This window comes from Carcharhinus amblyrhynchos, unplaced genomic scaffold (genome assembly GCF_965287045.1).
Source record: "Carcharhinus amblyrhynchos unplaced genomic scaffold, sCarAmb.v2.hapA scaffold_973, whole genome shotgun sequence".
NCBI lineage: Eukaryota > Metazoa > Chordata > Chondrichthyes > Carcharhiniformes > Carcharhinidae > Carcharhinus > Carcharhinus amblyrhynchos.
Genome location: NW_027650713.1, coordinates 21,214 through 47,220, shown reverse-complemented (window position 1 = coordinate 47,220; position 26,007 = coordinate 21,214). Strand labels below are relative to the sequence as shown.

The window sequence follows — 26,007 nt, the reverse complement described above, 5'->3', positions numbered from 1 at the left end:
GGTACAATTTTGTTTTAAAAAGCATTTAGACAGTTACATGGGTGCAATGTATATAGAGGGATATGGGCTAAATGCGGGCAATTGGGACTAGCTTAGGGATTTAAAATAAAAGGACGGCATGGACAAGTTGAGCCAAAGGGCCTATTTCCATTCTGGAAACCTCTATGACTCTATGAGGGGGGGATGACTTGAGGCTCCCCCACTGTCTGGGGCTTGTACCTTTCAGACAAGTGGGCAAAAATGCAGAAACTTGTCAGCATTTAAATACCTAAGGAAAGAGGCAGTGCGCTGCCAAGGGTGAAGAGATGATAAGAAGACCAAAACTAATAGATTACTGATTCAAAATTGCACTTCTCAGGTGTCTGAGATTTTCAGAAGACTGGAGAGTTCCGCAGTTTTGTAGCTGATGGTTATCACTTTTCTGTGCGTTTGAGGGGACCGTGAATCACAGTCTGATTGTGATCTTTAATGTTGTGTATAGACTCATAAAGCACAGAAACAAGCCCTTCAGCCCACTGTGTCTGTGCTGACCATCCAATGTCAATCTGTACTAATCCCATTTATCAGCTACTTTATCCATTGGGTGATTGGGTTCGATGTGGTAGATGTAAATAATGTTTCCACTTTTGGAGGCAAACCAGAACTAGGCACCATCAATATGAGATAGCTGCTAATAAATCCAATGGGGGAACCTCTTTACCCAGAGAGTGGGGAGAATGTGGAACTCGCTCAAGGTGAATAGTGTTGATACATTTAAGGGGGAGGCCAGATAAACAATTGAAGAAAGGAATAGAAGGATTTGATGTTTGGGTTAGAAGAAGGGAGTGGAAGGAGGCTCATTTGAAGGTATTGTCCTGGATTGTTGAGCTGAATGGCCTGTTTCTGTGCTGTAAACTGTTCCATTCAATGTGGTATTGATGGAAGGAGCCTCTGTCTGCTCCCTCACTGGCCCTCCCCAGCTGCCCCTGCCCCCCGACTGCTCTTGTTGCGCTTGCTATTGTTGTGCTCCCTCTTGGACTTGAGCCCCTTGCCTTTCGCTATGGAATGGGAAGAAATATTCTGGATTCTTTTTCCATTGTTCCTTTCCTCAGCTCCCACAGCGATGCCCGTAATGATGGAGAAGTCAGGCTCAACGGGAATTCTGTCCCGTGGAGCCAGAATGAAGAGCATTAACAATGGAAGTAACAACGGGAGCCAACACCCACGGCACTCTGAGGAGGAAAGCAGTGATGAGGAACGCTCACATGGAACCATGTCTGTTGTATCCATTGAGTGGAAGAAACGGGACCAGCACAGCCTGCATGGTGAGAAATCTGTGTCTTTATCTGCATCTACACAACTCATGTTTTACGGTTGATGCGTGCACTCCCACAGTCTTCCTTTTTCATACCTTGCCCCTACACCCCTCAAACCTTTACTACTATTCTACATTGTTAACTAATCCAGTAATTACGCACCTTGCTTTTTCCTCTCCTTCAGACAGTATGATCCGGGTTGGATCCGACTACCAAGCTATTGTTCCAGAGTGTCACCCAGGTATGATTTCCATTTGTAAAGTGGACATAATTGTGTTGGTCTCAAGGTGTGCACGAGGCCTGTTGTCTTGAGTTCTGTGAAGCAGGAGCTGCAATGAAGAGCTAACAACAGACACTAAACGGCAACAGCCATGTTCAGGAGACATTGTGTTCTGCCCTGTCTGGTTGTTGTTGGTCCTCTGGGAATGCTCGTCAGGACCACATGATTATCACAGTATGGAAAGATCTGGATCCGTACGCTGTATCTGGGCAGGTAGGAAAAATAATTCAAAAGGCTAATTGAATGGCCTTTACCTGGAGAACAAAGGGGTGGAAAGTATGCCACATTACATAAACTGTTGTTACGTTGCATCTAAGAAAATAAGAACTAGGAGCAGCAGTAGGCCATCTGGTCCCTCAAGCCTGCTTCGCCATTCAATAAGATTATGGCTGATCTTTCTGTGGCCTCAGCTCCACTTACCTGCCTGCTCACCATACCCTTTAATTCCTTTACTGTTCAAAAATTTATTTATCCTTACCTTAAGAACATTCAATTAGGTAGCCTCAACTGCTTCACTGGGTAGGGAATTCCCCTGATTCACAACGGTTTGGGTGAAGAAGTTCCTCTTCAACTCGGTCCAAGATGTGCTCCCCCTTGTTTTGAGGCCATATCCCCTAGTTTTAGTTTCACCTGCCAGTGGAAACAACTTCCCTGCTTCTATCTTATCTATTCCCTTCATAATCTTATATGTTTCCATAAGATCTCCCCTCATTCTTCTGAATTCCAATGAGTATAGCCCCGGTCTACTCAGCCTCTCCTCATAAGCCAACTCTCAACTCCAGAATCAACCTAGTGAATCTCCTCTGCATCCCTCCAGTGCCAGTATATCTGTTCTCAAGTAAGGAGACCAAAACTGTACAACAGTACTCCAGGTGTGGCCACACCAGCACCTTAACAGCTGCAACATAATCTCGCTGTTTTTAAACTCCATCCCTCTAGCAATGAAGGACAAAATTCTATTTGCCTTCTTAATTACCTGCTGCACTGCAAACCAACTCCTTATGATTCGTGCACCTCTGAATTGGTGAGCTGGCTGCCCTTCTCTAGGAGCCCCTGAGAGGGATATTTTGGAAAGTCAGCAACGCAAAGGGAAATAATGCAATTATTATTGTCTTATTAAGTCAGACTGCATAGAAACATAATAAACGGACATGGAAAGCTCAAGAACACAGAATTCTCAAGCTGGGAGTCACAGCGTGGGCAAGCTTCTGATTGTTTTCCCCATTCTCTCCAGTATGTCATGCCATGTGTAAGTTCTCCCTGTTACAAGAAATGTTCTGATTCACAACCAAGCTTTTGTTTGTGTTTTTTAGACAGTTCTGCCCGTTTCAGTGAGAAGGATACAAAGGGCATGTTGGTATGGTCTCCAAACCACAACATTTCAGATGCAAAACGTAAGTTTTGAGAACCTGTGACTGAATATTGAAAATGCAGCTTACCTGAATCTGAGCTCAAACAGTAAGGAAGAACCTTGGGTGGATTATTGACTTGACAGTTTTTTTTGCCCTGAAAAGCACAGTCTGTTGGAGCAAACTATTTTGATTGTAGGATTGAGGGCCAAAACCAAAAAGCAGAATGAAAACGAAAAGATAGGTCAGTCACAGGAGGGCAGATCAGTAGACAGGCCAATCAGAGTGAGGGGGAAGAGGCCAATTGAGGTGAGAGAGAGAGGAGGGCCAACGGAGTGAGTGAGAAAGAGAGAGGCCAATTGGAGTGAGGGGGGGAGGCCAATCAGAGTGAGAGAGGGAGGGGGAGGCCAATCGGAGTGAGAGAGGGGATGCCAATCGGAGAGAGAGGAGGGAGGCCAATCGGAGAGAGAGGAGGGAGGCCAATCGGAGTGAGAGAGAGAGGGGGGAGGCCAATTGGAATGAGGGGAGGGGAGGCCAATCGGAATGAGGGGAGGGGAGGCCAATCGGAGTGAGAGTGAGGGGGGGAGGCCAATCGGAGTGAGAGTGAGGGGGGAGGCCAATCGGAGTGAGAGTGGTGGGGGGAGAGACCAATGAGAGTGAGAGAGCAGGGAGGCCAATCGGAGTGGGGGGGCCCAATCGGAGGGAGAGGGGGAGGCCAATCGGAGTGAGAGACACGGAGGGGAGGCCAGTCGGAGTGAGGGGGGGAGGCCAATCGGAGTGAGAGGGGAGGCGAATCGGAGAGAGGGCTTGAGCGGGCAATCGGAGAAAGATGAGAAACCAATCAAAGCGGGGGAAAGAGAGCAGGGATACAGAGCAGTTGGTGAGTGAGCTAACAGGCAAGCCAGTTACAGTGAGAATGATGGTGCTTGGAGATCGAGACCAGTGTGACAAGATCCTGACCAATGTTCACCTGTATCCCTGGATGATTCTTGGAATGCACCCTCTGTAAGGACTGAGTCTTTCTGTTAGAGTATTCTTCCTAAATGATATGGTAGTCATCTTATTATGGAAGGTCCCCAACTTGAAGCACTTTTCGAACCCTGCATCTTTCTTTCAGTTGATGAATACATCGCTATGGCCAAGGAGAAGCATGGGTACAACATAGAACAGGTATGTAGAAACTATTGGTGGGTCCAGTGATTGACCTACAGCCTGAAACCTAATCAAGGGATTTGGGGTGGGAGAGCATTGGTTATCTGAGGAAAAACGGATTCTCAGGAGTAAGTTATAGATGGAATCTAATCGAGGGGTTCAGGGTGGTTTATATATCGAATAACAGATAGCCAGGAGTGAGTTACAGACTGGACTCTGATCGAAGGGTTCGGGATGGTTTATATATAGAATAGCAGATAGCCAGGAGTGAGTTACAGACTGCAACCTAATCAAGGGGTTCAGGGTAGTTTATGTATAGAATAACTGATACCCGGGAGTGAGTTACAGACTGGAATCTAATTGAGGGGTTTTGAGGAGTGTGTTGGGGATGGAGCTGGGGTTGAGGCAGTCAGAGTGTGATGATGCAGACAGTGTGGGTTAACCAGGCTGTGTGAGTGAGGAGGGCAACGTTACTTGCTGTGGGCGGATTGCGAGGGGACTGAATGGTGGTGTATGTTTAACACTTTCTCTTCACTTCCCCAGGCATTGGGAATGCTTCTGTGGCACAAACACGATGTTGATAAGTCTCTCGCTGATCTGGCCAACTTCACGCCTTTCCCGGATGAATGGACTGTCGAAGACAAAGTACTGTTTGAGCAAGCTTTCAGTTTCCATGGGAAAAGCTTCCAGCGCATTCAGCAAATGGTAAGAATTGGCATGGTCGTCGTGCTTGAAGCTGCAGCAAGGGAGGGCATGTTGAGGGCTCAGAATGCATGGGATGGGGCAGGAATGGAAGCTCTTTCCCACCTCGCATGGTAATGGTGTTGTGGAATTGAACCGAGTATTGATTGACTCAGTTAAATATCTGTTCCTGTAAGCAGAGAGCAGTGGGAAATGGTGAGATGGGTGATGCTAAGCCACTTAACTACCCCTCAACCAACCATCCTACTGTGTGCAACATGGCTGTCACATCTCCCCAGTTAACCATATTGAACATATGGAAAAATAGTGCATTATTCACGATGAAGCGCTATGAGGCGATAAAAGGTGCAGTTGTTTATAATGGATGGGGCCTGGGCAAAGCAGGGCTGATGACCCTGATAGAATTGCTAAGCGTTTGGTGGTTTCTGGCCAGTATTGTAATCTATCAGTAATGCCCTCTCTCTTTGACAGCTGCCAGACAAGCTCATCTCTAGCCTGGTGAAATATTATTATTCCTGGAAGAAGACACGGACTCGAACAAGTGTGATGGACCGGCAGGCTCGCAAGCTGGTGCACAAGAAAGAGCGGGAGGACAGGTGTGTGAGCTGTTTCTGCCCCCTCCCACCATCCCATCCCACCCCGTCCCACCTCACTGAGCTGCAAGCGAAATACGGCCAACCCTCGGGCATCTCTGATAGTGATAGTGGATGCCTTGGTGGTTATTTTCCAGACGTCGCTGGATTCCGGGGAAGTGCCGGAAGATTGGAAAACGGCTAATGTTACGCCGTTGTTTAAGAAGGGCGCCAGGCAAAAGGCAGGGAATTATAGGCCGGTTAGTTTAACGTCTGTTATAGGTAAAATGTTAGAATCCGTCATCAAGGAGGAAATAGCGAGGCATCTTGAGGGGAATTGCTTGATAGAGCAGACGCAGCACGGTTTCGTTAAAGGGAAAGCGTGTCTGACAAATTTACTGGAGTTCTATGAGGATGTGTCTAGGGCGGTGGATAGAGGAGAGCCGGTGGATGTGGTCTTTCTTGATTTTCAGAAGGCGTTTGACAAGGTACCTCACAAGATGTTATTGCAGAAGGTCAGGGGACATGGAGTTGGGGGTAGGGTGTTAGCGTGGATAGAGGATTGGTTGTCAAATAGGAGGCAGAGAGTGGGGGTCAATGGGTGCTATTCGGATTGGCGGATGGTGAATAGTGGAGTGCCCCAGGAGTCGGTGCTGGGGCCTCAGCTATTTACCATTTATATAGATGATCTGGAGGAGGGAACCGAGTGTATGGTGTCGAAATTTGCTGATGACACCAAGATTGGTGGAACGGCAAATTGTGCGGAGGGTGTGGAGAGTCTACAGAAGGATCTAGATAGGCTGGGCGAATGGGCCAGGAACTGGCAAATGGAATTTAATGTTGGCAAGTGCGAGGTGGTCCACTTTGGTAGGAATAATGGTAGGAAGGATTATTACTTACGTGGAGAAAAACTGCAGCAGGCGACGGTGCAGAGGGACCTCGGGGTCCTTGTGCACGAGTCGCAAAAACCCAGCTTGCAGGTGCAGCAGGTGGTCAGGAAGGCTAATGGGATGCTGGCCTTCATAGCGAGGGGGATTGAATATAAAAGTAGGGAGGTCTTGCTGCGGCTGTATAGGGCATTGGTGAGGCCGCAGCTGGAGTACTGTGTGCAGTTTTGGGCGCCTTACTTACGCAAGGATATTTTGGCCTTGGAGGGAGTGCAGAGGAGGTTTACTAGGCTGATGCCGGAGTTGAGGGGGTTGAGCTATGAGGAGAGGCTAAATAAACTAGGCTTGTACTCGTTAGAGTTTAGAAGAATGAGGGGAGATCTCATTGAGATGTATAAGATGATGAATGGGATGGATAGGATAGAGGTGGAGAGACTCTTCCCGCTCAGAAAGGATAGTAGGACTAGGGGGCACAGCCTCAAGATAAAGGGGGGGGGGGTTTAGAACGGAGTTGAGGAGGAACTTCTTCACTCAAAGGGTGGTGAATCTCTGGAATTCTCTGCCCGTTGTAGTGGTGGAGGCTACCTCGCTAAATATTTTTAAGACGCGGGTTGATGGGTTTTTGATTAGAGAGGGGATTAAGGGTTATGGGGAGAGGGCGGGAATGTGGAACTGAGCCACGACAGATCAGCCATGATCTTATTGAATGGCGGGCAGACTCGAAGGGCTGGATGGCCTACTCCTGCTCCTATTTCTTATGTTCTTATAATTCCCAGCTGAGCCTTGTATCTTGTACCTGCACCTCGCAGCCCAGCTTGATGCTGCCCTCTTGTGGTACTCTTCGCAGCAGGAATTTCTCTTCTCTGACACCAAGGGTAGGAGTTGAACCAGAGGCCCGTTGTTCCCTATAGTTAACCCAGTGCTTCTTAATGAAGTTTGATATATAAATATATTTTTGGGAAGGAGGGCATGAATCTTAGATTAAGAATCCCATTAGTCTGGGAACCAAGCAAAGTTGGATGCTGCTTCAATCCCGCTTTATCTCCCTCCCTTCTGCTTTGCAGTAACGATGAGGCAGAGGAAGTGACAGTGCAGATTGCGGATGACAGTGATTATGAACCTGATGTCAAGAGGGAGGTAAGTTTGTTCTTTGCACATTCTGCCCTTTGTGTTAAGATTATTCACTGCTCTCAAAAGGACCATTTAACTCATTGCTCAGTTTTGGATTTGTCTCTAGTGCAACTGATTTCTAACTGGATTCTCACTTTTTGCCCCCCAGCTGAAACTCAGTGCCATGGGCAGCCTTCAGTGGTTCCCCTCTAAGTGGTTGTTTCACTTAACCGGGGGGTGTGATCTTATCTCTGGAGTAGGAGGAGGCCATTCAGCTCCTTGAGCCTGTTAGTCATGGAGTCATTGAGGTTTACAGCATGCAAACGGGCCCTTCAGCCCAACTTGTCCATGTGCCCTTTTTTTTAAACCCCTAAGCTAGTCCCAGTAGCCCGCGTTTGGCCCACATCCATCTATACCCATCGTACCCATGTAACTCATGTTGCGGAATTCCTGCTGATTGCTTCCTATCCCTTCATACCCTTATCCAACAAAATACTTCCCACCACAACTTGGAGATTTGAAATTTTCCCCCAAACTTGACAATGTCTTGGAGGAGAGAGCCCCAGTTTTTCACTCCCCTTATGTGAGGAAGTTTTTGCTAACATCCCCCCAGGACAGTCTGGCTCCAATATTCCAGGTTCTACCCTCTTTATTCTGGACTTATCACAACTAGAGGAAATAGCTATTCTCTATTGACCCTGCTAGATCCTTTAATCATCTTAAACACTTCGTTTAGACCACCCCTTACTCTGTATGCAAGGGAATCCAAGCGTTGCCTTTGCATAACCTACCCCGTTTAGGTCCGGGATCGTTCTGGTGAATCAGCAACATCCTCCCCAAGGACATTACCTCCTTCCTGTGCCCAAAACTGAAGCCAGGTACTCCAGATGGGATCTGTTACAACAGATTACAACTAGATAAAAGCAAAATACCCTGGCTACCACAAATCTGATATAAAAACAGAGAAATTTGGAAAAATGCAGCAGGTCAGGCAGCGCATTTCAGATCATTGGCCTTGCACCAGAAACAAGTTAGACGTGATAGAGGATGCTGGAAAAACTCAGCAGGTCTGATCAGGTTTGTGCTGAATGCAAACTGGAGGAACAACACCTTTCAACCTTCTGGACTTAGCAACTCTGGCAGCATCTGTGAATGTTAAATGGGTGGCACAGTAGTTAGCACTGCTGCCTCACAGCGTCAGAGACCAGGGTTCGATTCTGGCTTGGGTCACTATCTGTGTGGAATCTGCACGTTTTCCCCTGTGTCGACATGGGTTTTCTCCGGGTGCTTCCTTGCACACTCCAAAGATATGTGGGTTAGGTGGATTGACCATGCTTAGTGTCAGGGGATGAGTTCGGGTACATGCATGGGGTTGTGGCGATAAGGCCTGGGTGGGATTATGGTCGATGCAGACTCGATGGGCTGAGTGGAGATTGAGTGTTTTTATTTCAGATTACCAGCAGCCACAGCATTTTGCTTTTATTATAGAATATACAAGGTTTTGGGGCAAATGGAAAGGCTGAAAGTTTGGAAGCAGAAGAAAAGGGAAGGTCTGTGATCGGGGTGATATTAATCATTTTTATCATAATGTTAAGGAGAGTAGTGATTGGGCATAGAAAGAAAATAAAGATGTGTCTGGAGGAGGTGTTAATGGGAGGACCGTGAATAGCTGCCATCTGAAATCAACAATAAGAGGGGGAATGAAACACCATCCTGATAAATGCCAACGTTCCATCAAACTTTGGTTTACTTGTACCTGTTCACTATCTCCCAATGATTCCTCTACTTGGACCTCTGAACTGCTTCACTTCACTTTCGTTGTTAGCTTTTTAGTGTTTAGAAAATGATGGTTAGGCAATTGAAGGGGTTTTAGAAATTTCTTACAAAGAAAATGACAGCGGCAGCAGTCAAGCAGGTGACTCACCACCATCTCTAACCTTTGCACCAACACTGGCATAGCAATTCAAGAATACCGCTTCAGGAGTATTTAAAAAAGGAGGGAAAGAGAACACAAATCTTTTTAATCTCTGCTTCTGGTTCTCGCCCCTCCGCAGCGTTCTGGGGAGCAGAAACCCACAAACGGCAAATCAATGTCTGTGAAGAGAGAGTCGCAGAGTATCCAGTATCGTCACCACCCTCCGCGCTCAAAGAGGAGACCACCCAAAGACATGTATCTCAGCCAGGATGAGGTAGCTGGAGTCTCCGCTAACCCCAATGCCGCCACCATCTCCCTCCGACAGCTGGACTCACAGCTCATTTCCATCAAACGGCAGGTGAAGCAAGTGGGAGAAACCAGATCTGAGTTGGGTTTGAAGGCAATTACAGATGTATAGTGCAGTGTGGTTTAAATCCTGACGTTCTGTTTATGGGGTCAAACACTGCTTGGGCTGGAGTTGAGGGTTGTGAGGGAAAGTAAGAACACAGTTCTGGTTTCCCAGTGTTTAGAATTCAGTTTTGAATGAGTTTGAGAAGTCTTGTCTTCTGCCAACTCCCACTCCCTATCCTGTGACAAGACTGATCCTTAATTTGATAGCTCATGCCACAAGATGCTTGATACAGGAAATGGAAAATATATTTCTGATACAGTAGGGGGAGCTCTTATCAAACAAACCCTGTGCAGTACCTGGTCTGGGAGTGTTTGGGCGTGATGTGGAGATGCCAGCATTGGCGTAAACATGAAAGTCTCACAACACCAGGTTAAAGTCCAGCAAGTTTATTTGATAGTAAACCCACAAGCTTTCAGGGTTTGCCCCTTCGTCAGGTGAGATGGGGACAGTGTAGAGGAAGCTTTACTCTGTATCTAATCCCGTGCTGTACCTGTCCTGGGAGTGTTTAATGGGGACAGTGTGGAGGGAGCTTTACTCTGTATCTAACCCTGTGTTGTACCTGTCCTGGGAGTGTTTGATGGGGATAGAGTAGAGGGAGCTTTACTCTGTAGCTAACCCCGTGCTGTACTCGTCCCGCGAGTGAATGATGGGAAAGAGATCAAATCAAGTGAATTTTTGGGGAAGAAGAGACTGGGAGATATGACAATAAAAAGATATAAAATAGGAGCAGGAGGAGGCCCATTCAGCTCTTCGATCAATGGAATAGCCGTTTTCTGAAAGGCCTTAATAGTAGCTGTTGATAAATTATTGCCAGCGGTGTCATATTGTGTGTCTTGCTTCTAAACCACAGGTGCAGACAATAAAACAGATAAACAGCTCATTAAAACAGACACTGGATGGGGGGATTGACAAACTGAGACCACCAGAGGTATGAGTGTGATATGACTAAATCTCCCTCTATCATTATTGCTTGTATCCTCCAATTCTTGTATCTGATGGAGGAATTCCAACTTCTGTTCAGATAATGAGAGACGGTCGTGTACAATCAGAGAATCTGTCAAGTAGGAGCAGACTGTTTGACCCTGACAGTCATGCTTGATTCCACTTACCCTGAGCATTATCCTAATCTCCTGTGGTCACCTGTAACCCAGGCAGTGCTGACTGACCCTGCCGTCTGCTTCAATCACAAACTCAGGTCACATAGCCTCACACATTAATAATGTCAGGGTTATGCTGAGGGAGTGCCGCACTGTGGGGAGGGTCAGCGCTGAGGGAGTGCCGCACTGTGGGAGGGTCAGCGCTGAGGGAGTGCCGCACTGTGGGAGGGTCAGCGCTGAGGGAGTGCCGCACTGTGGGAGGGTCAGCGCTGAGGGAGTGCCGCACTGTGGGAGGGTCAGCGCTGAGGGAGTGCCGCACTGTGGGAGGGTCAGCGCTGAGGGAGTGCCGCACTGTGGGAGGGTCAGCGCTGAGGGAGTGCGCACTGTGGGAGGGTCAATGCTGAGGGAGTGCCGCACTGTGGGAGGGTCAGCGCTGTTGGAGTGCTGCACTGTGGGCGGGTCAGTGCTGAGGGAGCGCTGCACTGTCAGTGGGTCAGTGCTGCAGGAATATCGCACTGTGGGAGGGTCAGTGCTGATGGAGTGCTGCACTTAGGGTCAGTGCTGAGAGAGCGCTGCACTGTGGGTGGGTCAGTGCTGAGGGAGCGTCGCGCTGTGAGACGGTCTGTGCTGAGAGAGCGCCGCACTGTGGGATGATCTGTGCTGAGGAAACGTTACATTCTCAAGGGGAATATTCTTTGGATGAGCTGTTACTGCAGACCAGTTTGTCCTCTCGGGTTCATGTTTTAAGGGGAGATGATAGCCTAGTGGTATTATCACTAGATTATTAATCAGAGACTTAGCTAATGTTCTGGGCACTGGGGTTCGAATCTCACCATGGCAGATGGTGGAATCTGAATTCAACAAAAAAAATCTGGAATTAAGAATCTACTGATGACCATGAAACCATTGTCGATTGTTGGAAAATCCCACCTGGTTCACTAGTGTTTTTTAGGGTAGGAAATCTGCTGTCCTTACTCGGTCTGGCCTACGTGTGACTCCAGAGCCACAGCAATGTGGTTGACTCTCAACTGCCCTCTGAACTAGGGATGGGCAATAAATGCTGGCTAGCCAGCAACACCCATATCCCAGAAATACATTTTTTAAAAGTCCATGGCCGCTCTTCTAGAAGAGGGTTGGGAGTTCTCCGCAGTGCCCCCATGGCTAACTTCTATCCCCTGACCCAACATCAATGATGTGGCTATTTCATCACTTCCGTTCTGGGATCTTTCTGTGTGAAAGTGACTACATTTTGTCTTGCATTGACTGAATGTTGGGATGTCTCGTAGGATGAAAGAATGCATGAGAAATGGAAGTTTCTTCACTTCTTGAGCTGAAATTTTGGCATGTACAGTGTGGTTTATTTTCAGATGAACCTTGTGTTGTAATTGACTCCTCCTCATCTCCACAGACCAACCTGAAGCTGAACTCTCGATGGACAACTGAGGAGCAACTCCTCGCTGTTCAAGGTATCCACACCTCTTCATGAATACTGCAGGCTCCCCCACCCTCCGCCATTTAGAGACAGCATGTCATTCCAGTTACCTTCTATTCTCTGGCACGAGTGAGGGACCTCATTCAGGCAGGCTCTTAGCGATACTCCTCAGCTGGCCAGAGTCTGTTCATGTACTCGATGGTGCATGATGTGCCCTGTCAGATGAGAAAGGTGATGATGTTTCATTCCGTATTCCACCCCGTCCCCCATTCCACTTAGTTCTTGATCCATGTTGTGTTGATTGAAGTTAAATTGAAAGGCTGTAGCGAGCAGGGAGGATGGAATGAAGTAAAACCCCCCCATTGGACGTGGGGCACCAGTTACATCACTTCCTCGGTAGCAAAGACTGGGGGAGGGAGTTTGGAATGGGAGGAATACACACTTTGTTTTGGATAGCATGTTAGAAGGTGGAAAGTCCCCATCCCCACCACAAAGGAAAAAAAAATCCCAAAATGTTTCTGTGTTCAGGGATCCGTAAATATGGGCGGAATTTCCAGGCCATCGCGGAAGTGATCGGGAACAAGACGCTGGCCCAGGTGAAGACTTTCTTCATCAGTTATCGTCGCCGTTTCAACCTGGAGGAGATTCTACAGGAGTGGGAGGCAGAGCAGGAAGTTCAGGGGAATGTCGGGACGCTGTCAGGACTGGATGATGGCAGTGGCTCCAACCAGTCGCTAGCCAGCAGCGAGGAGGAAGCCGAAGAGGAAGCCGAGGTACATGAGTTATGCCATAGCCGGTTGGCAGTGTGGGGACTGGAGGAAGGTGGGGGTGCATACTAGTTACGTTTTACCAAAGCCAGTGTGCAGGAAAGAGTGAACTTGAAGCAGAGTTGTGTTAATTTGTACATTTGGAATGGGTTTGGTGTCCATTGATGTTGAACTTTAACCCCTGCTTACCCAACCCCATCTCACCTTTTCTTTCCATAGGTCCAAGTGACGCCTGCATCTGCTGCTCCGGTTCTGCCCACTCCAACCCCAGCTGCCACCCCAGCCACCCCCGCAACCCTCTCCCAGCCTCCGCCCCTGCTCAGGCCAACTCTGCCAGCAGCCCCTGCCCTCCACCGCCAGCCCCCTCCCCTGCAGCAGGGTCGCTTCCTCCAGTCCCGGCCTCCACTCAACCAGCCACCTCCCCCGCTAATCCGGCCCGCAGTGGCACTGCCCCCAGGGGCTCGCCAGAATCCCCGGCCCATCCTGCCGTCGGTCAGTTCGCAGCATCTCCCCACACTTATTGGGATCCAGCTTGAATCGCCATCGTCCTCGGCACATTGAGCTCCACCCAACACCAGTAACCAGCATCGTAGCTACCATCACCCAAGCCCTGAGCATCACAGCTGCGGTCAACCAAGGTGCAAGCATCATATCCACTACCAGTGAAGTCAGAAGCATCGTAGCTGGGATCCACCAGGACCACAAGCATTGTGGCTACGATCAGCAGCGACTAGAACTGAGTTTTATTGCTACTTTTATTTCTTTCACTAATTTTAAAGCTTTAGTTTTTAAAAACAAAGATAGGGTTTTAACTTTTTGGTGCTTTGTTAACGTGTGGGAGATCTGCCCACTCTGATCCGTAACACTACGAAACACAGATCTGCCAATCTGTCTTTATCCTGAGGGTCTTATTGGGAAGGGAGCGGCGTGAGAGGGGACATCAGTCCCATCCCCGAATGGGATGAGGCAATCCATCCTGGACCCCCGGAATGGGATAGGGGAGGATCTATCCTGGACTCTGGAATGGAATGGGAGAGGATCTATCCTGGATTCTGGGAAGAGATAGGGCAGGATTAATCCCAGACCTGGAATGGTGAGGGATCAATTCCAGACCCCGGAATGGGTTGGGGAAGGCCAGTCCCGGGCCCCACATGAGTGGGCATTTTCAATTCTATTTGAACTCCCCTGCCAGTGTTTATTGTCCACGTTTAGTAACAAAATTGTCTCAATGTGAGACTCCCAGTCTCTGAAAATCTCTGTGTGGACGCCATTCCCTCCGATCCTCTTCTTTTGCCACACTATTCACTTTGTTCTTCATCTTTCTCATCCTTCTAGCTCCAGGTTATTGCTGGATGATTCTGGAACCCAGCCCCTGCTTTCTTTGCATCCGGCTCTGCCTGGCCTGTAGGGCTAGCTGGCTAGAGGTAGAGAAGGATGAAGTTACAGAAATAAAGAAGTGTTATTCCCTTTGTGAAACTCGATAGAGCGCCTTGTGTTGGTTGAAGCAGTGTCTGAAGTGGATATGTTTGCTCTGTCCACAGTCCTGTGGCTGGAGTGGTAGTCAGGCTGGTGTGGGTGGGATACTCCATCTGATTGTATTCGAACGGTCTGGAACTCACCTTGCTGAATGGAGAGCGAGATTCAAAGGTGTTTAACCGTTTTAAAGTATGGGATTGAGGGTTGGGTCAGAAATATCACCAAATCTCTAAGTGGAGACTGAGCATGCTGGGGAAGGGTAGGTTGCTGGGCAGTCCAGGAGCAGAAGCTGATTTATATTACACTTGAGCTTTTTTAAAAAGTGAGAATTAATTTTTAAAAGATAGCTGGTGTTTTCTCTTGGCAGCGTGGATAACATCAGTGTGAGAAGATGAGTGACGGAAGGAGGCTTGCTGAGGATGGGGAGTTGGAGTGATGTTGATAGGTGGACAGGTGATTCGATCCAAGGTAGTTTATAGACCACCTGATGAAGGTTTACTTCAGTGATGCAGAATTTGTATCAAAGCTTAGCTGCCAGGAGGCTGATTAGCCCGTCATACCTATGCCAGCTCTTTAAAAGCTTTATCCAATTACTCCCACTCCCCATTCTCTTTCCCCCATACCCCTGCAGTATTTTCCCTTCAAACTTTTCTTATCCAGTTCACTTTTGAAAGTTCCTATTGAATCTGCTTCCACCGAGCTTTCAGGCAGCGCCTTCCAGATGACAACAACTAACTGTGTATATATATTAAAAAAAAGCATTCTCCCCCTCCGCTTCTTCCTTTGTTTATCACCTGCAATTATTGTTCTCCAGTTATTGATCCAGGAATCCTGTCACTAGACATTGCTTCTCTTTACACTGGTGAAAGAATACTTTCATGGAGTGTGTACCCTGTACAAGAACAGTAGAAGTTGAGAGATTCTCTCTGCTCCATCTCCTTGTGTCTCATTAATGTAGACAATGATTGGTCGCAGCCCTTCCATGCAGTGTGATGATCAGGGGAGGACATAAAATCTATGGCATGGAGACAGGATTTTTGGCCCAAACTGATCCATGCTGACCAGAAAGCCCATCTAAGCTAACCCTATTTGCCTGCATTTGGCCCATATCCCTCTAAACCTTTCCTATCCATATATCTGACCAAATGCCTTTTAAGTGTTGTCAATGTCCCTGCCTCAGCACTTCCTCCGGCAGCTCATTCCACTCACGTACCACCGGCTGTGTAAAAAAAAAGTTCCTCCTCAGGTCCCCATTAATTCTTTCCCCTCTTAACTTAAACCTATGCTCTCAAGTTCCCCATTTCCCAACCCTGGGAAAAAGACTTGAGTGCATTCACCCTATCCCCCATGCCTCTTATGATCTTATATACCTCTTTCAGATCAATCCTCAGTCTCCTACGCCCCAAAGAGTCCTAGCCTATCCAATCTCTCCCAACAACTCTGCCCCTTGAGCAGATCTCTTCTGCAGTCTCCAGTTTAGTAACATCTTTCCTATAACAAGGCAACCAAAACTGAACACAATACTCCAGAAGCGGTATTACCAATGTCCTGCACAACTGCATCATAACTTCCCAACTTCAATATTCAATGCCTTGACTGATGAAGGCCAGCATGCCAAGAGCTGCCTTCACTGCCCTATCTACCTGTGACTCCACCTTTAGAGAACCGTGCACCTGAACCCCCAGGTCCCTGAGTTCTATGATACTCCCTAAGGTCCTACCGTTCACCGTGAAAGTCCTACCTTGATTTGACTTTCCAAAATGCAACACCTTACACTTACCTGTATTGACCTCCATTTGCCCTTTCTGGGCCCACTTCCCCAGCTGATCAAGATCTTGCTGTAGTTTTTGATAACCTTCCTCATTGTCTACAATACCACCTATTTTAGTGTCATCTGCAAACTTACTGATCATGCCTTGTACATTCTCATCCAAAGTGTTACTCTCTGGGTGAAGAACCTACCTTGGATATCCCCCCCATATCTCCCATCATGAACCTTATAGTTATTCCCCTTAGTAACAGCTACATCCACCCGTGGAAATAGTCTCTGCACGTCCACTCTATCAATCCCTCTCATCATCTTATAAACCTCTATTAAGTCGCCTCTCATCCTCCACTGTAAAGAGAAAAACCCCAGCTCCCTCAACCTTTCCTCATAAGACACCCTCCAAACCAGGTAGCATCCTGGTAAATCTCCAATGCTTCCACATCCTTATAGTGAGGTGACCAGAACTGAACACAATAATCCAAATGTGGTCTCACCAATGTCCGGTATAGTTGCAGCATAACCCCACGGCTCTTAAACTCAAACCCCCTGTTAATAAATGCTAACACATCATAAGCCTTCTTCACGCCTCTATCCATTTGAGTGGCAACCTTCAGAGATCTGTGGACATGAACCCTAAGATCTCTCTGTTCCTCCACGTTCCTTAGAACCCTGCAGAGACTATTTCCACGGGTGGATGTAGCTGTTACAAGGGGGCATAACTATAAGGTTCATGGTGGGAGATATGGGGGGATGTTCTTTACCCAGAGAGCGGTTGGGGTATGGAATAGACTGCCTGCTGTGATAGTGGAGTCGGACACTTTAGGAACTTTCAAGCGGTTATTGGATAGGCACATAGAGCACACCACAATTATAGGGAGTGGGATAGCTTGATCTTGGGATTGGACATAGCTTGGCACAACATTGAGGGCCAAAGGGCCTGTATTGTGCTGTCGTGTTCTACCCTGTAATTTGCATTCAAGTTTGTCCTACCAAAATGAATCACCTCATACTTATCAGGGTTAAACTCCATCTGCCACTTTTCGGCCCAGCTCTGTATCCTATCAATGTCTCTTTGCAGCCTGCAACAGCCCTCCACCTCAAAGAACAAAACCAGCCCGGGAAACAGGCCCTTCGGCCCAACGAGCCTGCGCCACCGTTTTAACATTACCAGTCTCCCCTCCACCCATGACCCTTATCTATGCTTATGGCATTCCACATTGAGGGAAACTAATTTAGGGACAATTTATTACCTCCAATCAGCCTAATAGCACATTTTGGGGTGTGGGAGGAAACCGGAGCACCTGGAGAAAACTCACGCAATTGTGGGGAGAATGCGCAAACTCCCACAGACACTAGCCCAAATCCATGTGTCTGTACAGCAAACAGTGATAGTCACTGAGCTGTCGTGTTGCCCAGCATCTGGTCCAGTTTAAGCGCACACTAATGCATGAAGCACTAGGCTATTCTCGAACATCCAAGAGCAGCCCTAGTACGACCCATCACGTGTATGCCCCTCGTTGGACATCAAGGCGGACCGACTTAAAACCTGTGAATTAAAAGAGAAAAACATTAGTATCATTCCACATCCTTTTACATTACCAGGGATGTCCCAATGCTATTGAACCTTATTTAAAACAATCTCCTATATCCTCCCATCTTCAACCCACTCATGTGCCTGTCTAAGTAACTCTTAAACAACTCCAGCATGCCTGCCTCCACCACCTTACTTGGCAGAGCATTCCATACCCCCACTACCCTCTGTGTGAAAAACCGCCCCCTAATATCCGTGTTATAGCTCTCCCCCCTCACCCTAAGCCCGTGGCCCCTCGTACTGTGTGTCTCTAACATAGGAAATAGCTTACCTCTGTTTACCCTATCTGTACCCTTCATAATCTTTTATACCTCTATTAGATCCCCCCTCAGTCGCCGTCTTTCAAGGGAAAACAGCCCCAATTTGCTCAATCTTTCCTCATAACCCAGTCCTTCCATACCAGGCAACAACCTGGTAAACCTCCTCTGCACTCTCTCCAGAGTCTCCATGTCCTTATGGTAGTAAGGTGACCAGAACTAGACGCAGTACTCCAAATGCGGCCTAACCAACGTTCTATACGACTGCAACATTAGACTCCAGCTCTTATACTCTATACCCCTTCCTATAAAGGCTAACATACCATAAGCTTTCTTCACAACCTTCTCCACTTGTACTGCTGCCTTCAAAGACTTGTGCACTTGCACCCCCAGGTCCTGCTGTGTTTCTGTACTCTTCATAGACTTACACTTTATCATATAACTCTCCCCTACATTATTCTGGCCAAAATGCATCACCTCACATTTATCAGGATTAAAACTCCATTTGCCGTGTATCTGCCCAATATACCAGCCTATCAATATCCCGTTGTATTGCCAGACACTGCTCCTCACTGCCTGTCAATCCAGCCATCTTAGTGTCATCTGCAAATTTGCTGATCACACCACTTACTCCTTCTTCCAAGTATACACTACAAAGAGAAGAGGTCCCAGTACTGAGCCCTGCGGCACACCACTAGTGACAGACCTCCAGCTAGAAAAGGACCCTTCCACCACTACTCTCTGTCTCCGCTTAGCAAGCCAGTTCTCAACCCATCTAGATACCTGGCCTTGTATCCCATGAGCCTTAATCTTTTCTACCAACCTACCATGAGGGACTTTGTCAAACGCCTTACTGAAATCCATATAGACGACATCAATGGCTCGTCCTTCGTCGACTGTTTTTGTCACCTCCTCAAAAAATTCTACTAGATTCGTATCAGATCGCAACGCTCTAAGTGCTCATACATCCTATCCCTAAGAATCCTCTCCATCAACTTGCCTACCACTGACGTCAAACTCACCGGCCTATAGTTATCAGGTTTGTCCCTCCTACCCTTCTTAAACAACGGTACCACGTTCGCTATCCTCTAGTCCTCTGGGACCTCACCTGTGTCCAAAGAAGAGACAAAGATTTGCGTCAGAGGCCCAGCAATTTCATCTCTCGCCTCCCTAAGCAGCCTAGGATAAATGCCATCGGGCCCTGGAGATTTATCAGTTTTAATGCTACCTAAAAGCCCTAACACTTCTTCCCTCGTAATGGATAGTTCCTTCAATTGGTCTAAAGCTCCCTCGAAGACTGTACCAGACATCAAGCCCCTCTCCTTCGTGAATACCGATGCAAAGTATTCATTCAGGATCTCCCCCATTCCCTCGGACTCTAAGCACAATTCCCCTCCTCTGTCCCTGAGGGGACCGATTTTTCCCTTAGCCACCCTTTTGTTCCTAACATAGGTGTAAAACGCCTTTGGATTTTCCTTAATCCTACCTGCCAAAGCCATTTCATGCCCCCTTTTTGCCTTCCTAACTCCCCTTTTGAGATCCCTCCTACTCTCTCTATTCCTCCAACGCTCTCTCCGTTCCCGGTTGCTTAGACCTAACATACGCCTCTCCTGACCAAGTCCTCAATATCTCTATTAATCCAAAGTTCTCTAATCCTACCTTTCCCATCCTTCCTCTTAACCGGCACATGCCTTTCCTGCACCCATTTCAGTTTTCCCTTGAAAGACTCCCACGTGCCTAACGTGGACTTGCCCTCCAACAGCCTATCCCAGTCTGTATCCCTAAGCTCCTGCCTAATCTGGCTGTACCTAGCCTTCCCCCAATTTAGCACCCTCCCCTTAGGACAGCACTCATCCTTCTCTATTAGTATCCTAAAGTAGACAGAGTTGTGGTCACTATTAGCCACATGTTCACCTACTGCAACCTCAACCACCTGACCTGGCTCATTGCCCAGAAATAAATCCAGTATAGCCCCCTCTCTAGTCAGGCTATCTACATACTGCTCCAAGGACCCTTCCAATACACATCTTACGAATTCCTCCCCGTCCGAACCCCTGGCTCTCGGCACTTTCCAGTCCACCCCAGGAAGATTAAAATCTCCCACTACAACAACCCTGTTCTTCCTACACTTATCCAAAATGTGTCTACATATACCCTCTTCCACTGCCCGCGGACTGTCAGGCAGTCTGTAGCACACCCCTAGCATAGTAATCGCTCCCTTCCTATTCCTCAACTCCCCACAGAGACTCAATTTCTAACCCCTCTATAGTATCCTCCCTCTGCACCACTGTGATGTGCTCCCTAACAGCGCCACTCCCCCTCTTTTCGACCCTCCCCTGTCATGCCTAAAACACTTATACCCAGGAATATTTAGCCGTCAGTCCTGCCGTTTGACCACGTCTCCGTCACTGCCACCACATCTAAATTCCTCGCGAACATTAAGGCCTTAAGTTCATCCGTCTTACCCGTCACACTCCTCGCATTAAAACAGATGCACTGAAGACCTACAGGCCCACTCGGATCCTCCTCCTCCTGGGAGATTTTCCTATCATCTAGACTTACCCTGTCACCCAACTCACTCCCAATCCCAGTGCCCACTGAGCTATCTGTCTCCTCCCCACTCCCCCTCCATATTAGTTCAAACCCTGCCGAAACACTCCAGCTAACCTCCCAGCTAAAATATTTGTCCCCTTCCCATTTAAATGTTCCCCATCCCACCTGTACAGGTGCCCTTCCCTCACAAAGACTTCCCAATGGTCTACAAAAGTAAAACCCTGTATCCTGCACCAATCCTTCAGCCACGCATTCAGCTGTAGGATCTCATTATTTTTAGCCCCACCATTACTGGGCACTGGCAGCAGCCCGGAGAATGCCACCCTGGAGGCCCTGCACTTCAGCCTGGCCCCCAACTCCCTGAACTGCCTACGTATATCCCCCTTGCTCTTCCTTCCTACGTCCTCTCCTACGTGTATAATTACATCAGCCTGGGTCCCTTGGCCCTTCAAAATCCCCTCTACCCTTCAACATTCCCTCTACCCTCTCCGACACATCTTGTACCCCTGCCCCAGGGAGGCAGACTACCATCCTGGAGTCCTGCTTTTGCCCGCAGAACCGCCTATCAATTCCTTGAACCCTCTCTATCTCACATCCAGCCCCCTTCCTTCCCTCTGAGGCATTCTGGTCTTCCTCTCTTGCCCTTTCTACCCCAGTTGTCGCCTTACCCCTGATATCTTGGGAGACTACCTCTGGGGCAGTCTTTGGACCATGACTCCTTTTTTTCCCTTCCTAACAGTAACCCACCCAACCCCCCCACTAGGGTCTGGGATCTCCACGTGACCGTGGTTCCTATTCATTATTGCCTCATTCTCCCTGACTAAAAATAAATCTTCCAGTCGCAGCTCTAATTGCCTAACCCAGGCCCTCAAACGCTTCAACTCCAGACATTTGGTGCAGATGTGGACTTTCGGGAGATGCGTTGTCTCCAGGAACTCCCTCATATTGCACCTAACGTAGCTGACGTGTCTCCCCAAGGACCCTGCCATTTATTTGACGACCCTTAGAATTATGGACACAGAAATGGAAGACAGGAAAAATTGGACTAGTAACCCACCTGAGTAGTAAGCCTGCTCTCGCCTAAGCCCTGTGAGCCAAAGCCCTTACAGCACTCACTCTGCACCCACCTCACTCCACTGCCCGCTACCGACGCTGCCCACTGTCTACTGCGGCCTTTTTGTACTCCCGCACTCCCTTACCGACTGGCCCCACGCCTAGCTCCAGCTATGGGAAGCGCAAACAAACAAAAACCCTGCGAACCGGCAATAGAAAGAAGAAAAAAATCTAACTCGCAAGTTCAAAATTCATCAGCCACCAGTACACTGCTCCAGAGAACAATGACCTCATCCACTACTCCACCAATCTTGGTGTCATCAGCAAATTTACTAACCCACCCTTCAACCCCATCTTCCAAGTCATTGATAAAAATCACAAATGACAGAGGACCCAGCACTGACCCCTGTGGTACACCACTGGTAACTGGCCTCCAGTCTGAAAATTTTCCTTTCACCACCACCCTCTGTCTTCTGTGATACAGCCAGTTACTTATCCAATCGGCCAAATTTCCTTCTATCCCAACATCTTTCTCTTCTTCATGATCCAACCGTGGGGAACCTTATCCAACGCCTTACTAAAATCCATGTATACGACATCAACTGCTGTACCTTCGTCCACACACTTAGTTACCTCCTCAAAGAATTCAGTCAAATTTGTGAGGCAGGACTTACCCTTCACGAAACTGTGCTGACTATCCCGGATTAAACTGCATCTTTCCAAGTGGTCATAAATCCTATCTCTCAGGACCCTTTCCATTAAATTACCGACCACCGAAGTAAAACTAACTTGCCTATAATTACCAGGGTCATTCCCATTTCCTTTCTTGAAGAGAGGAACAACATTTGCCATTCTCCAGTCCTCTGGCACTATCCCCGTGGACAGTGAGGACCCAAACATCAAAGCTAAAGGCTGCACAATCTCATTCCTTGCCTCCCAAAGTATCCTAGGGTGTTGCCCTTTTTCCTCCTCCTCCAGATAGTCGCCAATGAGAAAAATGCTGAAATTTTCTTCCCCTGAACCTCACCCCTCTTCACCCACCACACACAAAGCTGTGGTTAACACTGAATCCTAAAGAACCCTCCACACACACTCTTACCGATGTGTGGACGTACTGTCCTATTCCCTTTTTCTGTGTTTGAGATTGCCTCTCTTAACCCCTGGTTGATGTGCAGCCAGACAATAAAGACACACATTGAAATTGTGGGTTGTGGTAATTGGATTCTTTCTGCAGCCTGTTGGCTCCAGCTGAGTTAGTTGAGATCACAGATGTCCAACCACAGTCACTAGGTCAAAGTTATGTCACTCCCACTTTAAAGAGCTCGAATGCTGGAGTTGCCTGGGATAAGCTCAGCATCCCGAGGCTATCCGGAACATTGATTTAACCTATTGATCACTGGGGTGCGTATTCCCCATGCTCATTCACTTGTCCTCACTGAGGTGGGCCAGGGGCCACAATCCAGCCCTTCAGAACTCTCTAGATTAGCTGCTGTCAGAGAAGGGAAGAGTAGGACACACATTATTCCCCGAACGCTATCAGTTTGCTCAACAGAATGGGCAGTGTTTGTTTCGTAAACATATGAATTAAGAATAAGCCATTTGGCCCGTTGAACCTGCTCCAGAATTCAATAATGTGGAGATGTCGATATTGGATTGGGTGGGCAAGTAAGAAATCTCAACACCAGGTTAAAGTCCAACAGGTTTATTTGGAATCACAAGCTTTCGGAGTGCCTCTCCTTCATCTGGTGAGTGAAGGAGCAGTGCTCTGAAAGATTGAGATTCCAAATAAACCTGCTGGACTTTAACCTGGTGTTTCAATTATACAATCCCTACAGTGTAGGAGGAGGCCATTTGGCCATTGAGCATGCACCAACAACAATCCCACTCAGGCCCTATCCCCTTAGCCCCACCTATTTACCCTGCTAATCCCCCCCACCCTGACACTAAGGGACAATTTAGCATAGCCAATCCACCTAACCTGCTCATCTTTGGACCGTGGGAGCAAACCCACGCAGACTCGGGAGAACGTGGCGACTCCACACACATACACACACACGGTGACCCAAGCCGGGAATTGAACTCGGGTCCCTGGCACTGAGAGGCAGCAGTGCTAACCTCTATACACACACACACACACATTTTCTACCCCCCCCCAGGCCTTGTGTTCTGAGACTCCTTGCTGCAATTCAATAAGATCATGGCTGAATTAGTTGTGGCCTCAAATCCACATCCAACCAATGCCCCAATAACCTTTAACCCTCTCATTAGTCAAGAATCTATCTACCTCATGCTTAAAGATATTCATTGAGCCTGACTCCACTGCTCTGGATTCTGAGAGAAAAGCTTTCTTTTCCCTGTCCTGAAGGGGAGATCCCTTATTCTTAATCTCTCTGCTAGTTCTTCGCCTCACAGGGAAGCATTTTCAGTATCCACCCTCCAACATCCCTCAGAATTGTCTGTTTCAATAAAATTATCAGTTCCAAATCTGAGGAATTGGTCGAGTGACCCTTTTTCAGACTTTCTAACATTTATAATCCTTTCTTAAAAGAGAGCAAATCTATACAAAGGGCTGATCTCACCAACACAACTGGAGCAAAACATCCTGACTTATATTTCATTCCCCTTGTGATAAGCAACATTCTGTTTCCTTCCTCATTACTGGCTGTAACTGCAGACTAACATTTCCTGATTCATACACTGGGGCACCCAGATCCCTCTGTAACTTAGTCCTCCACTCTCTTTCCACTGCTTTTCTATTCTTCCCTCCAGAAAGAATAAGTTCACATTTTGCCACACTGAGTGCCTGTGTATCGATCAAATGTATGATTGTTTTCTCATGAGTTGGGTCTGGGCGTGTTGCTCATGAGGCGACTGAGGGCTTTGGGACATTTAGCAAGGTTTTAGACAAAACACTTCTTCGTTCTAATATTCACCCAGATTCTGCTGCTAGCTTGTATGTTTAAACAAGGAGGTGCTGAAATCCTCTCCCCGTGACTCTGATGCTGGTCCCTGCAAGGTCATTTAGTCATAAAACTTTACTACATTGGTGGTGGAGCAAATGTGGTTCTGCTGTAAGTTCTTTGTGTATGGTGGCTTGATTTGCTGTAGCAAGCAGCCAGAATACCTTATTTTTACAGAGCTTGATGCTCACTGCTCTGTACACAATAGCAAGATGCAACAATGAAATGTTTTATCTGATTGACGCGCATCTCCTTTTGAGTCCGCACTGGTTCAAATGAAAGTCGCTTGGAATTGTTACGCTGTTTTATTTGATAGGTGAATGTAGAAAGCAGTGGTGATCACATTTGTTCAGTGTGATAACGGATGTATTACACTAGCCCGTTTCAGTGTCTTAGTGAAACAATAACAACTCGACATTCCAGGGTAAAAGCTTCTGCTTTTCACTGTCTTCTGCTGCCTGACTCTATTTATCCCTAATTCCTTGTCTCTCTCTCTTACACCCTGTAGCTCAAGATGAGCAGGAATTGGGATCCTCCCCAGGCATCAAGGTGTTCTCTGAGTGCCCATTATAAGCTAATGAATTGTTAAGTTTAATTAATGCTTAGCGTTTTAACCAGATTCTTCGTTTGTGGTGAGGAAAATCGTCAAAAGATTGTGAAATGTGACAAATTTACTATTTGTGCATGAAAGACAGGTGTGGGTTAAATCATTTGTTTTTTTTTATTTCTTTAGCCCTTTTTCTCCCTTGCACAGCCTGCAATACTCAATCATTAAAAATGACAGCTGTTATCCCAGGAACAAAGAGGGGGAGGGTAAAAAAAAATCAACATTTTAATGTTACATTAGGTTTCAAAATGGATTGGTATAAAATGGCTGGACTGCAAGTTCACACACAGCAACCCCAGTCTGAATTCTTGCCCCCTTAGACTAGCTGGACTTTAGTGTCCATCAAATACTACTAGATTTTTTTTAAGGTATGTGTTTTTCTGGGCTAGCCACTCTCAGACCTCAGTAAGTGCTTATGTCTGCTGTGGGAAACTGTTAACAGTATTAGCTACCTGTATGGTCCATTGTGTCTTTATTAAGAGTATTTGTTTGTGTGTGTGAGCGTGTGTGTGTGTGTGTGTGTATACGCGCGTGTGCGTATTTTTAAATGTCATTTGACAATTCTTTAACTTATTTTTGGTGTTTTACAAAGAAGGTTTTTTTTAGTGAGTTTGGTATACTTCCCTCCTTCCCTGCTTAGTCTGTTCAGAATTTCCAGCATCTTCAGCAATGGAAATTGTGAATGATGGGATTTCAATAAAGTATTTTACTAGACACAGACTTAGACTTGTGTTTTTTTTTGGTTAGTAACAGATTTGCAGATGAGGGGAAG

At 47.3% G+C, this 26,007-nt stretch overlaps 1 protein-coding gene across 3 annotated transcripts; it reads left to right on the top strand.

Moving 5' to 3' along the window:
• Positions 1-1,093: 1,093 nt before the first annotated feature.
• LOC145340391 (REST corepressor 3-like) lies at positions 1,094-25,949 on the top strand. 3 transcript variants are annotated; one of them, XM_080184856.1, is made up of 12 exons: positions 1,094-1,304; positions 1,480-1,536; positions 2,889-2,969; positions 4,042-4,094; positions 4,620-4,781; positions 5,250-5,374; positions 7,302-7,374; positions 9,402-9,620; positions 10,525-10,602; positions 12,180-12,237; positions 12,732-12,976; positions 13,190-25,949. In XM_080184856.1, the coding sequence occupies exons 1-12, from the start codon at positions 1,103-1,105 to the stop codon at positions 13,529-13,531; spliced, it is 1,695 nt and encodes a 564-aa protein (XP_080040982.1). In that variant the 5' UTR covers positions 1,094-1,102; the 3' UTR covers positions 13,532-25,949. The 3 variants fall into 3 exon arrangements, with proteins under 3 accessions (XP_080040982.1, XP_080040980.1, XP_080040981.1); XM_080184854.1 differs by having other exon boundaries at positions 1,097-1,304; positions 25,137-25,949; XM_080184855.1 differs by lacking the exons at positions 9,402-9,620; positions 10,525-10,602 and having other exon boundaries at positions 1,097-1,304.
• Positions 25,950-26,007: the final 58 nt, after the last annotated feature.

Coding starts and splice junctions, on each gene's coding strand:
- LOC145340391 (XM_080184856.1), top strand. CDS start 1,103: ATGCCCGTAATGATGGAGAAGTCAGGCTCAACGGGAATTCTGTCCCGT. Junction 5,375..7,301: donor AAGAAAGAGCGGGAGGACAG/GTGTGTGAGCTG, acceptor TCTGCTTTGCAG/TAACGATGAGGCAGAGGAAG. Junction 7,375..9,401: donor AACCTGATGTCAAGAGGGAG/GTAAGTTTGTTC, acceptor GCCCCTCCGCAG/CGTTCTGGGGAGCAGAAACC.